Source organism: Heliangelus exortis, chromosome 19, assembly GCF_036169615.1.
Source record: "Heliangelus exortis chromosome 19, bHelExo1.hap1, whole genome shotgun sequence".
Taxonomy (NCBI): Eukaryota; Metazoa; Chordata; class Aves; order Apodiformes; family Trochilidae; genus Heliangelus; species Heliangelus exortis.
In genome coordinates this window covers 3,972,567-3,989,097 of record NC_092440.1, presented here as the reverse complement: position 1 = coordinate 3,989,097, position 16,531 = coordinate 3,972,567, and the positions used below count along the sequence as shown (strand labels likewise).

The 16,531-nt window shown below is 42.9% G+C and overlaps 1 protein-coding gene across 2 annotated transcripts in view; it reads right to left on the bottom strand.

Moving 5' to 3' along the window:
• The window catches only part of LIMK2 (LIM domain kinase 2), a 30,147-nt gene that overhangs the window by 11,332 nt on the left and 2,284 nt on the right, over nucleotides 1-16,531 (bottom strand). The window contains exons 2-6 of one of the 2 annotated variants that reach the window (XM_071762899.1): nucleotides 16,347-16,446; nucleotides 2,453-2,588; nucleotides 1,047-1,156; nucleotides 680-868; nucleotides 109-214 (exon numbers count right to left, since the gene is read on the bottom strand). In XM_071762899.1, coding sequence (XP_071619000.1) covers nucleotides 109-214; nucleotides 680-868; nucleotides 1,047-1,156; nucleotides 2,453-2,588; nucleotides 16,347-16,446 — 641 coding nt within the window. Of the gene's footprint in view, nucleotides 1-108; nucleotides 215-679; nucleotides 869-1,046; nucleotides 1,157-2,452; nucleotides 2,589-7,528; nucleotides 8,052-16,346; nucleotides 16,447-16,531 lie in introns of those variants that run through there. The other variant, XM_071762900.1, reaches the window with a different exon arrangement.

The following is a 16,531-nucleotide window of genomic DNA, read 5'->3' as shown; positions in this document are numbered from 1 at the left end:
TGTTCATCCCTAGCATCAGCCTGAGTCCTATGGGTGTACAGTGATGAAAAACAGAAAAACTGTAGGAAGGCAGATGAAAAGGAAGCTTCAAAACAGAACTCTACCCACCTCCTCCACCTGTAAGGTACGAATAGGAGCTCCATTGATCTCCAGGATACGATCAGCAGGGTGGATGGCATTTCGGACATCTGGGCTGATGTGCATCCTGTTAACTCTAAAAATGGGAATTATAGCGTGTGTATGAAGTCAGTTTAGCCTAAACATATTTATAAAAATATGTTTGATTTCTGAAGCTTCCCTTCCTATTAGTGTTCTGAAGAAACCCAATGCTAATCTATCAACACAGGGAGCTACCATTAGAACAAGTGCTAAGGGCTAAGTTGGTTTGGGGAGAGCTCTTCATTAGCCCAATGGCAAGAATGGATAGTCCATTACAATTCACCAAATGTTTTGTGTTCAGTGAAGGAGACAGCACTGAGAAATAAAGTTACCAATTAAGGTAGTCACAAGAGTGAAACGGAGGCCAAACTTAAATGGCTATTAGTCAACTTACATCCCTGCTGTGCCAAGACAGATCCCTTCTGCAGTTAAGTCCACTGGCAGGACAGCAGCACTGCAGAAGTTTTACCAGCTCCCTCTGCACAGATATCTACCTTGCACACAACCTTGTCATACTCACTCTTTCACCTGGACACCAGTGGCATAGCTGGAGCAGCCACCTTCAACAGACACAGAGAAGCCCCTCTTGCCATCAGTAGCTGCTGGCATGGAGATGAGGGTCAGCGTGTAAGGCAGCTGCTCACGCAGAGACTCAGTAGAGTGTTTTTCTATCATCGGTGTCAGCACAATCTGGTTATGGCATTTTCCACTAGAAGAAGTGAAGAAAGTCATTATGGCAGTGTCGTACCCCTCCCTGCCCAACTCACACTTCCAAGTTCTCTCACTGACCATAAGCTGTGGTTTTTAGTGTGTACTCCATTCCTCCCTCCCTCCCTCAAAAAGCAGCTTCCAGGAATTCCTTAGTGGAGCATTCAGCTCCCTCTTACCAGTAGAGAGTGGAATGTTGCACGAGTGCGTACGTGTCCCCATCTTCGATGATCACTTTGCAGCTCATACAAGCAAAGCACTCGGGGTGATACTTGTATTCACCAGCCACCTACAGACATAAGAGGGAGTAGCTTAGCAGGGCCAAAATGCATCAGCAGATGCAGCTTTCCTCTCTCATTAATATAATCATTCAGATCTCAAAGCCAAGTAGCAGTTTTTTACAGGAGAGTTATATTAGCCCATTCTATCTCTCCTGAGCCCCGTCCTTGCCACCTTATTTGCAGAACTTCTCTGAAGCAAACATGTCAACATGCAAAGCAGAGCTTGCATCACAGGGAACTGCTGTATTTGGCAGCTGCTCAGCTATCAAAAATAGTTAATAGTCTGCTGCAGACTAGTAAACAAGATATTAAACCTTCCTGTTCAGTTGCTCTTGGCAAGATAACTAACGTTACGCCTGAATTAATAAAGCTGAAAGAGTTTTTACTTTTGGCAGACAGGCAATGCACAGATTTGGATACTTTATCAGCCAGCTAACAGAAAAAAAAAGAAAAAAAAAAGTGAGCTGAAACTGAGACAGCAAAATACCTTTAAAGAATATTTTTATTCATGGATCTCTTTTTCTGAAACATCTTGTGTTTCTTTTATGAGAACTTCCCTTATTGACAGTCTTTTGCAAAGACCTGTGCATGCAATGAGAAACTGTCTGCACCTTTCTCAGTAAGTCTCTTTGAGGCAGCAATCATATTCCTGAGTACCACGTTGCTTTTATTTAGGCTCTAGAAAAAGAATGGTTATGTTTAATTCTTAACAGCTTTAAAGGTTAAATATTTGCAAGAACGTGGTGAGGAGGGGAACATTTAGGTGAGCCTCATATTGTACAGGCAGTGTTCAGTGTTTCAAAGCAATTGGGGCTAATATTACTTCAGGACACCATAAGCCAGAAAACCACTCTGGCCCCAGTCCAGGTGAGACTTGAATGGCAACCTTCCCCAAGCCAGAACCTGCTGCTTATCCTGAGCTGAGAGGTTTGACTCTGCAGTGGAAAATCACCCCATGGAGACACTGAGCACTGTGCTACAGAAACTGAACAGATGTCTGATCAACCACCTTTCTATTTCTCATGCCTGTGCATTTCAGCACCTTACTTCCTTTGTTCATACTCTTCAGATCCTCACAACTCCTTCCTTTAAGAATTATCCCCACATTCAAAATTAATCCCTCTCTAGAAGATGTGCACATAAGCTTCTTTTCTAATCTCTGATCAGAGATTATAGAGTTGTGAAGACATTATTACCTTCAGTGTATTGGGTTATCTGAATAGCTAAGGCAACTCCCAACCAAGTTTGAGGAGTTGGAGACAGACATGTCCTGCCTGCAGGCAGGAGTCCTTTAGAGTCCTTACCATCACAGGTCCAGTCATCAGCAGAGAGCAGCCATGGCAGGATTCCCCAAATTTCCCCCAGTAGTCTTTATGACAGTACAGCTTCCCATCTTTCTCATAGTACCAGTTAGTGAGGGGATCCTGACATTCAGAGCACCTTGAAGGAAACAAAGGAATAAGGTTCCAATTGGCAACAAGTCACAGATCAATGTAAAAGCTCCTCTTCTACAGGGGGAAAACAGACAATCAGCAGGTCTTCTAGCTGCAGTTGTACTAAACCCCTCCATTTTCCAGTGCTTTTTCCACTGAGGATCAGCACCAAACTGAAGGTTTGTAAGGAGAGGTGGTATCAACCAATATAAAGGAAAAGACAAGCTTCTAAAACCGAAAACAAATCCCATCCATTTATTAAAACACACCAGTGAGTTTATAAACTCTGCCCTATAAATTTTGCTCCTCTACTTTCTCCCTCTTCCTGGATGCAGGCTTACTGCTGCAGAGTTGCCTAGCACACAGGCAGCTCTGCTGTGTTTCTGTTTAGTGCCTCCATAGCATCACACTATCTTGTGCAGAGCACTTGTCTCCTCAGCCACTTTGGGAAGGGGTGCAGGGAGGCAGGATCCACTTCTCCATACAAAGCAAAGCCAGTTTTGCACCAATCTTTGTGGAAAGACTTTCAATTCTTCCGTAAGACCTCTCTCCCAGAAGGTCAATGCAGCACTATACATTTGAGGGACAGTTTTCAAAGCAGTTCTTCCTTTGAGCTCCAAATACTGCATCCACCAATTAACTTAAGAGAAAAATCTTCCACCTCTGCCCCCAATTGCTCTCACTTTCTTTCTGCTGATAACAGCATGAGGAAAAAACCAAACCAAAACAATCAATCAACCCAAAACCAAACCAAACCAAACTATTTATCTGATTTTTTCAAGGGAGTCTCAATATCCTTCACACAGTGAAGAAGAATGTCAGCTCCCATTTCAACAAGCAACCATTATTAATCCTCTACACCCCTTTCCCACTCCCCCCCCCACCCCCCCAAGAAACAAACAGCTCCCCTCCCTACTATAGCAGGTATCATTTTAGCAAATCACAAGCAGAACCCAGATCTTCAGGCTTCCTGAACACAGAGTAATCCTGCCTCAGCAGGAAGCACTGGGCAAGGGAGTTTAACTTCTGCAGAACAGAGGTGTGACTTAATAGAGAGATAAGACACAGACAGCAGTTGCATCACTAAAGATTATTCTATTAGCCCTGGGCAGCAGGTTCTCAGACTTTAAAAGGAAAATTAGTCTGGTACTGGCCATTTCTGGGTGCAGAATCCAAGGCAGGTTAGTCACGAATAACTGGTTCAAAGATCCTCAATGCCATGGTCAGTACAATGCTCTCCCAAAGGTGGAAGGAAAAGTTTCTCCTGCCCCTCACACAAGTGTCTCAGTTACTTCACTGGAGGGGAACCCTTTTGTACCAGGGTGGGGGTTTAGGTGGGCATGGGCCTTCCTGGGCCACAGGCTTCTCTACAGCCCCAAATACACTGAAATCAGCTACTGGCAGTGGAGGTTTGCTTTTTACATGCTCCCAGGTGTAAGATGAGAGCTACTGTTGACTTCACCTTTCACAAGCTTCCTGAAAGCATATTTGTGCCAAAGACATTCCTTGTGAACTCCACCAGCTTGTAATGAGTGTGCTGATATGAGAAGCTGGTCGTGCTCCAACATGGAGAGCTATTTGCTCCATCTCAAGAGACTGCAAAGATTTTAGGGGAAAACACACCACATGAGGTATTCAGTGCCATACCCTACCCTCAGGAAAATCACTGCTTCTAATGTATTTAGCTTTTGTAGTGTTTGTTCTCCCAGCTGAGGGGCTTCAAATCCTGCCCTCCCCTTCCTCAGTGATGGGAAAGAACCCCAGCACGTGCAACAAGTTCTGACAATTTTGTCTGAGGCAGGGGAAACCATAACTTAACATTTCTGTAAGTGGGACATGCACCATTACAGCCTTGGGGCACTGTCACAGTTACACCCTGCTCGTGGTATGCAAGAGACCTAGAGGGCATTGCAATGCATTTTGCCTTCAACCACTGGGCTTTGGCTTGCAGCAAATACCCCATGCTTAATGATCAAATAGGTGAGTGGGAGGGAGAAAAGAGCAAGTGGAGGCTAACAGCAAAGATTACTATCACCTTGTGGCAGGAACATCTGGCTCAGCATGGGCAAATGGGATGCCTCAGACTTAACCAGCTTCTGCATGCATGCCTGTACCAGTGTGTGCTCCCAGGTGATTACATCTTCAAACATGGAGCTGTGATCAGACCTGCATTTGGGATTCAGACAGCAATACTGGAGACTGCTCCACCAGGACTTCAAGACTTGGCTTTCTAAGTTCTCTCCAACCATGTGAGTTATTTATTTATTTGTTTTTAAACACAACACTTTCCATTCCTTACCCCTCCCTCTGCAATTTCACCTTCAACCATTCCTTTTTCTCCTTAAGACAATCTAAAATTTCTGTAAAACAACTGCAATTCCATTTAGACAGGCTCCAGATGATTACTTACACTTGTCTTCCCTTTGCCTTTCCCCTACTTCTTCATGGGTTGATTCCAGCCTTACAGCATTTTGAATAGTTTGCTTCCATCCGGAAATAAGCACTGGTATCTAATTTGCAACACACCCATAGCAAAATGAAGGTGAGGAGGTGGAGCCAGCAAGCAGTTAGTTCTTTGCTATGCAATTAAACAAATCTGGGCAGGACGCGTTTGGAGCTTATGGCTCAGAACCCCACCCAGGGCAGTGAGGCAACAGGAACAAAGCAACCAGCTCCAGAGAGGCAAGATGCTGGTAGTGGCTCTAACCGGCTGTGTCCTTAATCACTGCCAGCAAGGGGATGTGGCTGTGGCCCACACGGCCAAGCATCATCTTGCTACTTACCGTGCATTCTGTAACATAGAAAAGATTTGGATTTAGATTCCAATTAGATTTGCCACGCATGGAAAATTGACTGGCAGCACACAGCTTTAGTTTTACCACTGTTTCAACTGTTTCACCCAAATAACAAAGGCATCACATGATTATTCCACATGACTCTCATTAGAAAGAGCAATGTCAGAATGTTATCACAGAAGATACAAGGTTACCACTCCTTCCTTTCCCTCCCCACCAGAGTGTGGGGCATTGCAGCAGTGCCATTGCCAGGGCTCACATCAGCTGAGGCAGAAAAACAATTACTTCTAGAGGTATTAAGTGAGCTAATCTTTGTCAGTAACCACAACTAAAAGTAAGGAAGATTTCTTGCTCCTCTGTCTTTTATGGATTAGAAACCACTAGATGATTTGCTATTCTTATTACAGAGTAACAAAGCATGGTAATCAAGTTTCTTGGAGGACTGGTAACAGCCACACTCCATGTGTTTCCTCTTGCTGCCCAGCCACCATTTTCAGAGCTTCAGAGCCCTACACTGATTATTACAGTCCTATACATTATGACTCTTCACTTCTCAGCCTTGGTTATAAAGAATAAATAATACTGCCATAGCCATCCTCAAGGAACCCCAGGCAGCATCTGGGTGCAGTGTTCATCCCTGATGCTCTTTAGCACAGCAGGTGCTGAAAAGAGTTCACAAATCGCTGCTTGATGGCTACTTGGGCTTTGTGCAGGGGTGGTAGAAGGATCAGGTCACAACAGGTAACCAGCCTAGTTTTCAACGAGATGGAGACTCAATTGATGTGGCATCTCTTTTACATCTAAATGAAAGCCAATACCCTCATGGAAGCAAAGACTTCCCTGGCTCTGAGGAGACAGATCCCTTTGAGAAGGGCTCATTAATAAAATCCACCCCCCCCACACACACTGTCAGGCTAGATCAGTTAACACCAGACAGGCTCAAAAGAGCTGTGGTTCCAATTCTGCAGGCAGAGCTGTGGGAGGACAGTCACACAGACTGCAGAATAAAACATAATCCAGCCTGTAGCTAACCCAAAGGCCTCTCACACAGACTTAGCAGAAGAGTGTGCAATGGCTATGTAAGAGACACTAGAAAAGGAAGACCAGAAGCCATAAAACAGACCGAGTGTTAGAAGACAGAGTGTTTAAGCTCTGACTATGCAAAACCATTTCCACACAATTATGTGAAGGTGTATCTATGGCTTAGCATGATGCCCTAGAAATGTTACAGTCAACACCTGCTCACTTTCCTTCTTCCAAAAGCAGATGCTGTTTCAGAAAGTAGCCCAAAGAAGCTTAGCAATTGCACAGCAGTATTTATTCCTATCCTAGATTGTTTTTACAAAAAGAACCCTTCCTCCCAAATCAGCACAAGTATTTGCAGGAACGGATCAGTATTGAGTAAATCTGAGTGGAGGGAATAGGAGTGAGATAATAAAACTGCAAGCCTTGCCTTTCCCCATCCTTTTACCATATCAGCACATCAGTGTCAGTCCCCTGTGCTCACCCCTACTAAGACTTTTTATTATGGAGATGTAATGCAATCAAAGCTGTATTCTGTAGGTATCACCTTTCTCAACCCTCACTGTTGGTCCAAGGATGGTTATTAACATAAGCAAAAATATTACAGAAGAATCCTTTCCATGTAAGGGTAGTGTGCTACTTGTCCCTAGTTATCTGCAAAGTACCTGATTTCTTTTCTCAAACAAGATTATGCAGTGCCTCACCCTGAACTCACACCAGCACACCTCACCTCACCCTGCACTGTGCCCAGGCACAAGAAGCTTTGGAAGAGACATAAGCAGCAGCAACCTTGGTAATCTCATTCCTCCCACAGTAGAGCAAAGCACAGGGGCATGAGGTAAAGTGACATGTGCAGTGTTGCTCTGGAAGGGAGCTGCTTGTCTGGGCCACACAGACACTGCCTCACACAGGTGCCATTCCCTCATACCAGAGAGCTGCAAAGATGGTAATAACCATCTTCCCTGTCTCCTCCTCGGAGCAAGGCAGGATCCCAGTTTGAGGCTGGCTGTTCCCTGCACACAGGCACTGGTCTTCTTTCTTCATGCCTCACACACCAACTGCTTCAGATACCACAACAGGGGGAAAGGAGACTTTAAAAGATCCACTGCTAATCCTGCACAGGACTTACCGAAAGGGATCCTTGGGAGCGAAGTAAGCTGGGGCAGACAAGTAACTTCCCATCTTCAGCACTGGATAAACCGGCTCAGCCACAAACTTGTCCAACTGCCTCCAAACAGCTCTGTTCTGCCAACATGGCAGCAGCCACTGCTCATTTAAGCTTGCGCTGATTCAGACAATTCACCTTTCTCTGAAGCTGCCCAAGGACTGCCAGGTCTCTTGGCTGCTCATTGCTTTTCAGATTTTTCCTGGCTCCCACTGCTATAACCATCTTCTCCTGCAGTCAACACCAGCAGCACTTTGGGAAGGACAGACGCTGCTAACTGGGCTAGCTGGACATCCTTCTGCAGTAGTTCTTCCAAGCTCTGCTGCTTGCTAACTATTGTCAAGTTTTCCCTTCTCTGGTTCCACCCAAGGGTGGGAAGGGAGGAGGAGCCATTGCAGAAGGACAGCGTGTGGCTAGAGGTTGAATAACCTCTACTTCTTCACGAGGGGTGGAGCTTTGATCCGAAGAGGGGCTGCCTTAATCAGTGCTGAAAGATAGCAGCTTTTACCTAAGTAAGAGCCAAGGGCATAAACGTGAAACTGCTCCTGGCAGCAGCGGCACGTTCTGATGGAGAAGTCACAGAAGGCAGAATCTGACAAAGCCAGGGAGCTACATTTCCAAACACATCAAATTAACGTTTACTACATACCTTCCTAAATCCCTCAGGAGGGATGAACAGGCTTACACTACCATCTCAGTGCCTACAGTCTGTTTATCCTCTTGCAGGAGGTAACCAAGTGTGTTTCACTCAAGAAAAAAATAACTTTCTTTCCAATGCTGTTTTAACAGAGATCATTCCAATCATTTAACCTAATCTCTGGAAGCTGGGATATAAATCAGCACAGACAAGTACTCTCCCCTGCTTGTAGCACATATAGCTATATCCTTTTGCTTACTCTGGAACCAAGTGTGATCTCTAGTGGCCTAATCAGCCAAAGCTGTTTGCAAGACACTCAGAAATGTAACAAACCTATTCTGCTGCACCAAGCCCTCCCATTTTTGTACAGTCAGCAAAGCCTGGCATGCCTGAGCACAGCCTGAAACCCATGCAATGTTCCAGAGGCAAAAGTACTCAGATGTGCTTTTACTGGAGATGCTCGTCTCAGCTGGCATATTGTTCAAGGGATGCTTGGGGCTGGGATCAGGCAGCCTTGGCTGCAGGTCTGACAGCTGTTGAAGTAAGCAGAAAGCCAGGCAGACTATAAGGTTGCTTTCTCTTGCTTTATTTATTTGTAATTTGTTTTTACTTTCAATAAGCAGCCATCTTTCTGGGAAAAAAAAAAAGAAAAAAAAAAAAAGAAAGAAAGAAACAACAGAATTTTCACTCGTTCGGTGCCGTTTTTAAGCCTGGCTGTAAAAGTGCAGTGAAGCCTGGTGCTGCAGAGCCCAATGTGGTTGTCAGTTCCAGCACGGGTCTAATTCCTTCTGACATTTCACACAGCTCTGCTGGAAGCAGCAACACGGTGAGTCTGTGTCTAGGAATGCACTCTGGTCTCCCACATTCTCTATATGTTGCGTGCTGAAAATGGGCCAGGGCTCTCAATCCAAGGCTTCCCTGGCTATCAGCACCACCCCACAGCACACACATACCTCCAGTGCATCGCACAGCCCCTCCCCTGCCCAGTATCACCTTCAGACAAAAGCTTTTCCCTACAACTCTGCTGCCATGGGCTGAACTCCCTCCAAGGTGATTCCACATGACCTCATAAATCCAAACGCTTCAGACAGAACCTTTGAAGATTTGATCCACAGATGTGATAAGCAGCCAGCTAGTCTGTGAATGAAGCCAGCAGATAAAGCCCAACTTCAAAGTAATAAAAACCACCCAGACAGCTAAGCAACTGGGAAGGGATTTTGTCTGGAACTTCCTTAAAGCCAAAGGACACATAGTCAAATGTCTATTTAAACAGGAAACATCTTATCAAAATTACTTTACTTTTGCAGCAAGCCCCAGCAGCAGCCAGCAAGATACTTTTTCCTACAGAGAAGTCTCATTATACTTCTTGGGGCTTTTTTATTGTCTCTATGACCTTTTTGAGAACACAATAGCCCTGATAAAAGGGCCCTCCTGGAAAAGGTGTTAATGTGTTTGTACATTCTAGATCTGAATTCCTGCCAGAATGACTGTGCTTCAAAAATGCTGATAAACAAGTGTGTGTGTGGGGACCTTTTCTATGTAACTTTAATTATACCATCTCTGAGGTATACGCACCAAAGCACATTTCTTTTACACCAAGTGAAGTCAGATATCAGCACCTTCTCTCTCACAAATGCTGGCAGCATTTCCACTACAAAGGTGTAGCCATCACAGGGGGTTGCTTTCTTTACTATGGCTTTAAATTGTCCTAGTAATTTTTGCCAGAAAGAAGCCAGAGAAATATAACCAGCAAACCAAGAGGAACAAATTAACAACCTCAATAATAACTTTACATTAGATTTATTGCAAATTGAGTCGCAGCCGTTAGTTTTATCCCCACAGAAATGCATCACAGAGCTATTGTGATATTCAGGTGATTAATACCTTAAAGCAGCTGCAGTTGGGCTGCACAATTAGACACCCTCTTTACCACACACTTCATGCTGTCCCATAGCATGTCTACAGACAGATACATTACTCAGCATATCTACCAGCCCTAAGATACACAAATTTATCCTGGCAGGCACTGTGGTATGTGTGGGGAAGCTGGGGAAGAGGCATTTGCTTGATCCCTGAAGAATCTGCAGCAGGTCTTTGTTTCAGCATGGGTGCAGTTTGGAGGCATTCCAAATACTTCAGTTCAATCCCAACACCTCATTGTATTTCCAGGGCACTTACACATAACACATGCTTTGCTGGTGTTGAAAGACAGAGTCAGCTCCTGACATCAGCTACTGAAACTAATACTGCTTTGATATGCACATACCTCTGAGTGAAAGCTCTTGAGTAAACTAAAACTAACAGTGAAGTGCAGCTGATCTCCTTTACTGCATCTGACTTCCAAGCAGCAGCAGAATTTCTGACCAGCACACTGATGCCTTCTCTAAGCATGACATTAGGATGGAAATAGAATTTTTATCTCCACCACACTTGCCTACAAACCAAAGAAATTCAACCCATCGAAACTTCACAGATTATATATGGTTTTAGAAACAGTGACTTCTGATCTGAAAATGCAGCACAAATGGCAAAAAGACCAGCACTTACATCTCTGCATCTTAACCCACTTTCAAACTGGTTGCTTTTTTCTGTGCAGATTGCTGAACACCTCAGGGAAGGATCCTGTCTCACTCATGTGGAAAGCCTACCACATACTGGGCTATGTGAGTAATTCTCATTACCTTGCTATTGCAATGCTCTGATAACAGTGCCCTAAAGGACAAGCCGTGCAAGTCTGCAATTCAGAAAAAAAGTTGGGACTAGAATACCCAACTCCTCCTTAAACATAAAGGGTGTACATAATGTCCTGTAACTGACAGATTCCCCTGAGGAATGTGGCCACAGTCCACGTGCACAGTGCTCCATTGTTCCTTTGCATTTTTAAACCCCTGAGCAGTCATGGTGATCTGTGTACAAACAGGCACTTAGCAACTATTTCTCCCTATTTCTCAAGCAAGCTTGTGAATTTCAATGCTGAGGGATAGACCATCAAAGAAACATTCCCAGGAGTCTGCAGGATTAGTGGAAAAGAGCTCTCACCTCTGAGGCCCCATCATTAGCTTTCTGTAACTACCAGAAACTGGAGAAGACAGTAAAGGAAAGAAGATTCTTGTCTTCCTGCTTCTGCTATCATTCAGGTACCTTCTGTTACTCCTGTTCTCAAATTCAGATGCTGTGTGTACAAACCTGGCAGTGTTTGCAGCTGAAAAGCTAAAGGAAGATTCAAAGCATCAAACATCCCCCCATTTCATATTCATCTTAAAACACACCCCTGTTATTTGTCAACATTTGAGCTTCATATCCTGTCACTGTAGATCTATTTGTGATCCCTGTTGTCCCTGTTGTTGGGAGGAAGCATCTTTTGGAAAGTGAAGACTATGACAAAGAGTTTGAACCAACAGAAGTAATTCAAAGCCTAGACTATGAGAAAAAGCTAGATCCAGGGCTTCTTCAATCTAGGACAGGCTGATGGGAGACACAATTGCTGCTCTCAAGCAGGAAAAGGTTACTTGAATAACAGAAGGGGGAAAAAATCCTTGTTTTCCATGTCCATTGTGAACCTGACTAGAAGAAATTGATTTAAATTGAAACGAGGAGGATTTCTGAAGGTAGTAGACAGAAGCTTCTAACACCAAGGATAATCAAGTGCTATCAGATATAGTCTGGGGAGACTGAAAACCTACAGTGATGGGAGACTCAGGTCACCAGTTTCTTGATCATTCCAAAGGCATAGAAATTATTTGCTTTGAACATAAGTTGAAGTTTAGTAGATATTTTAAGAAACAAAGAAAAAAGATTTAGGAAATACCTTCAGAAGTCATTGGGTTTATCCTGCAACCCCCAAACCAGGTATAACTACATACACTCTCAATACATATTTGCATGCCTTGCCTTTTCCTGGCTCTAAATCTAAGAAGAGCTGAAGTGATTCACTAAATACTGCTGAGCAAAAAATACTTCTATAGCATGCAAAATATGCCATGCAGTATAGAATAATCATATCTTTACAAAACAATCAAATCAATGGAGCTGGCAAATTAGTAGTTTTTTAAATAACTTTTTCTTTCTGTTCAGTAGCCTGGAGCTTAGGACATCCTCTCAACACATGGAGAGCTAATCCAGTTCTGGCTTCCAACCATGGACAACCATGGACAGAGCACACAATGGCCAGGTGACCAGGGACTCTGGTAAGAATCTACTTTTAACCTTGTTCCATTACTGAGAGACAGTGAAAAGGAAAATTTGTTTCAAATTCACTTTAGAACACCAGCAGGAGACAGAGCCAGGAGTTCTGCACTCTGCCAGAACTGTTCCATTTTACTCAAAGTATTCATTTATTGAAAGCAGCCTTCTGGTGGCTACAACACTCCTTGTGGGTTAGTTTTTAGCTCCAGGAGAGATTAACAGAAATTGAAATGGAACAACCCATTGAAACAGAAATTGAAATGGAACAACCCATTGAATTCAGGTGCAAGCACCTGAACCCTAAGCAATCTGTTGGGTGAACTGATTTAACTCTAGGGAGTAAGCCAATTTTTACTGTGGTTAAACAAATACATTATATTATATATACATTGTATTATATATACACTATATATATAGTATTTTATATATACAGTATTATAAAAACTTTAGGGTTTTTTACAGAAAAACCCAGCTTCTGAGCTACTTCCTAACTTTATTAAATAATCTTTTACTGGAAAGTCAACTTACTGCTTACAACTACTATTATATATAATAATGTAATCCTTTATTAGTATAAAAATATTTAATATCTATTTTGTCAGATATCAAAAGCTTAGACTTTTATTCATACATTTATTTATATTATTAGCATCAAACTATTTCACAATATAATTAAAAAAATACACAGAAAGCCATGAGAATTTTTCCTGAGGTCAAGCTGCATTGCATGTGCATAAAAATCTGGCATTAAGCAAAAGGGAAGTATTTGTCCCAACTGAATTAACATTTGCTGATTGCCATCATCTCCACTGTGTTAGACCTACTTATGAAAAATTTTGGATTCATATAAAATTTTTCTCATTTCCTTTACTCTTCCAGAAAAAAAAGGGAGCAGAGCTTTTCTGCTCTCCAAACTCCTGATGATTTTTCAGCTTTTAATTAACTGGTTTTACTGTAACTTAAATGGTGTACTTTTAAATCTGTAACTGCATAATCATCAGTAATCCAGCACTTTTGGTAACTTTTGTTGAAGATACTCTGCATCTTCAACTGTTTTTTTCTGATTAAGTGGGTCTAGCTTTTGTTTGAGATTTCTGCTGAAAACTGTGTTGCTTGGCTACTTTAATTAGATTAATTTCATAGACCACAATATTATGCAGCCTCTGTTATTTCATGGTTAGGAAGGAACTGAACCTTAGCTGTCTTCCTTCCTAAAAGCTTCTTAAGCATCCCACAACAGGAGCAATTCCTACCACCATTTATAATATTTTTTGCATTTGGATCCAAACACATTTTCTACCTGTAAGTATTCTGCAGGTTTAATTTGAATCCATGGTTTTCAAATAATCAAACCTGGGTTTTTACTAAATGCTGTGTCCATAACATCAAAACATGTAGTTGTATCTTGGTCTTGTCATCCCATCCTAGCCCAAATGAAATATGCAATAACCCTACAGAAAGAAGCTTCTTATTTTCATTTGTCTTTATCAGGGGATGATGACACAAAAAAACAAACAAAAAAACTGCGATTAACATCAAAATACCAGGTATCAATACTTTATTCAAAGATGTAATTCAAGGCAGTACCTTATCTTCTGTAATATGGAAAAAAAAGTTGGACTCTCAATGCAAAACAACATGATCTAGGTCAAAAAAACTTCTTTCAATGATACCTTTAGGTAAAAGTCATCCCAACCTAGCAAAAAGATACTTTGCCACTCCACTCTTTCCTTTTCTTGGTGCAATGTTTGGTGGTCTGTGCAATATAAGTCCCAAATCCAGTGAAACTGTGTATGAGGGAAAAACAATGACCTTTGAAATCATTTGCTATCTCAACAGAATTCAGAGGCACAAAAGTACATTCAGAGTTAATTCACAATAGGCATTATGACACAAACATCTAAGAAACTTCCTCAGCCAGATCCAAGCCTAAGGACCAGCTGGCCAAAGAACAATTTAAAATATCCAAGATACACAAATAGGGATTTGCTTATCCCTCCAGCCAAGGCAGAGAAAATGCAGGTTTCAGAGACAAAGCTCCTGTACATGCAGCTTGAGGAAGGAGGGAAGTGACAAAAAACTTAAATCCTCAGAGACACGCATGTACGTCAGCTCCTGCCAGTGCCAAGCATGATCAGCAGCCTGGCCTGACCAAGAATAAACAGAGCTAACGAGCCTGGAGCAGTGCCAAGCAGCATTAGAGAAATTATGTGCCAGGCCAGGGAGTCAGCTAATCCACAGGAAGACTGTAAAAAAACACTCCACAAGAGCTGCCGGAACTCACAGCTACCAGCTGCCAAAGGCTCTTACCCTTAGAGGCTTTTTCAAGTTTGGCTGCGAGGTATCAGGCACAAGACTGCTGCTCAGCACAGTTTAGGGATAACAGAAGGAAAGTAAGAACAGAGTGCAAACTGGGAATTTGTTTGCATGTACAGCCCTACCCTGGAACTAGGAGAAAGGGAAGGGCAGCTTCCTTTACTCCAGGTTCCAATTGTTCATTCACTATGGCAGCTCAGCTGGGTGCTGGAGCAAGCCAAAAGCACAGTGCCTCAGAGAAACACATCAGCAAATGCAAGAAGTTATCACACATCAAGAGAAGTTGGCATCTTCGCTTGTATAAAACAAAGTGACAGCAAAAACACCACCAAACTTCCATTATACAACATAAACTATCACATCAAGTTCTCTGTGAAGTGCCATAAGGGCAGGATTTGCCTCCAGCTCAGCTGTTATCCACCTTGACAGCCCCAATACCGAGCAGCACCAAGACATTTGCAAATCAAGATCTGCAACAGAAATAAACTCAAAGGCAAGAAAGTAGCACGTCCAGCTTGGGGTCTGGCTACTGGCAGAACCTAAGGAAGCTTGACACCAGGATACTCCTTCTTCAGGGAGGACAGAAAACCAGGATTAAGACAAACTGACACACTGTAGCTCAATATGAATGCTCAAACCAATAGAAACCCAGAGGAATGGAATCTGTAGTGATATAAAGCTCTAATTGTGATTATCAGCATAGCATTATAACTAGCAGCATTTTCCCAATCAAAAAAGCTAACACTGCTTTCACAGCATGATACACTTTTTTTTTTTTTTTAAAGTACACCAATGACTATAATCCTCACTTGAACAAATTTGGGGTATTTTGTTAGGTGGTTTTGGTTCTTTAAATCCAGGCAGTATATGCCAGTCTCAGCACAACAAACATTGCTACAAAGCCACACTTTGGCTGCCTTTTCCCCCATTTTGCTTTGTCAGTATCCAAAACATTAGCCCCTCCAGATTCAAGCCAGCACAGAAACCAGTAGAAGCTGCAGGTACACAACATCTCTAAAAAATATAGGCCCCTCAAGAAATGTGATTCTGGAGCAAGGAAACTGGACTGAATATTTATGAAGCACCAATGGGAGGCATTACTGCTACCATCAGAAGAAAAGCATGCCAGAGATCCCTTTTTGTCTTGTGGAAAGCAACATTATCCAACAGATTTCCTATGTTTGTATGTTTTAATTGCCTGAAAAGGAGAGAAAACAAAAGGCAAGATCTCTCTTGCCCACATCCATAGTTTTCCCCAACTTCTTGCTGTCTCCCTGGTACCAATCAGCAAGTTATCCAAATTGCCTGGGCACTACTTTGGAACGCAGCTGAAGGCAAATATGCAACCCATGGCTTCTGCCACCACCAGTAAATCAGAGCTTCCATTTGTGCTTTATCTGTACTCCTGCATGCATTTGCCTCAGCATGGCAACACCCTGCCTGGCAGTGTCAGACTGCTACTGGGGCTGGAAGTCAGCTGCAAGCACTGAAGTGCAGACACAAACAAGAGCTCTGCAAGAGTCCCTGGAACAGGTCAGACAGAGACAGCAGCAAGAGCACCCTGTTAATACTGTTACTTACCCACCAGGTTCCCAGTCAGTTAAACAGCACAAGAAGACTTTGACAGATTAAAATTTTACCTACCGGAAGCAGGACACGTGCCAAGCTTCATTTACAGTCTTGTAGAGGCGCTGGCCAGCAGCAATGCTGTCCCCACAGCCCAGGCATCTCCAGACTTCTTCACCTGCATGCACACAACAACCATTTTACAGAGAAAACAGAGATTGCTGCATCCCTGATAAAGAAAAACCTTAAAGTATACAACCGAA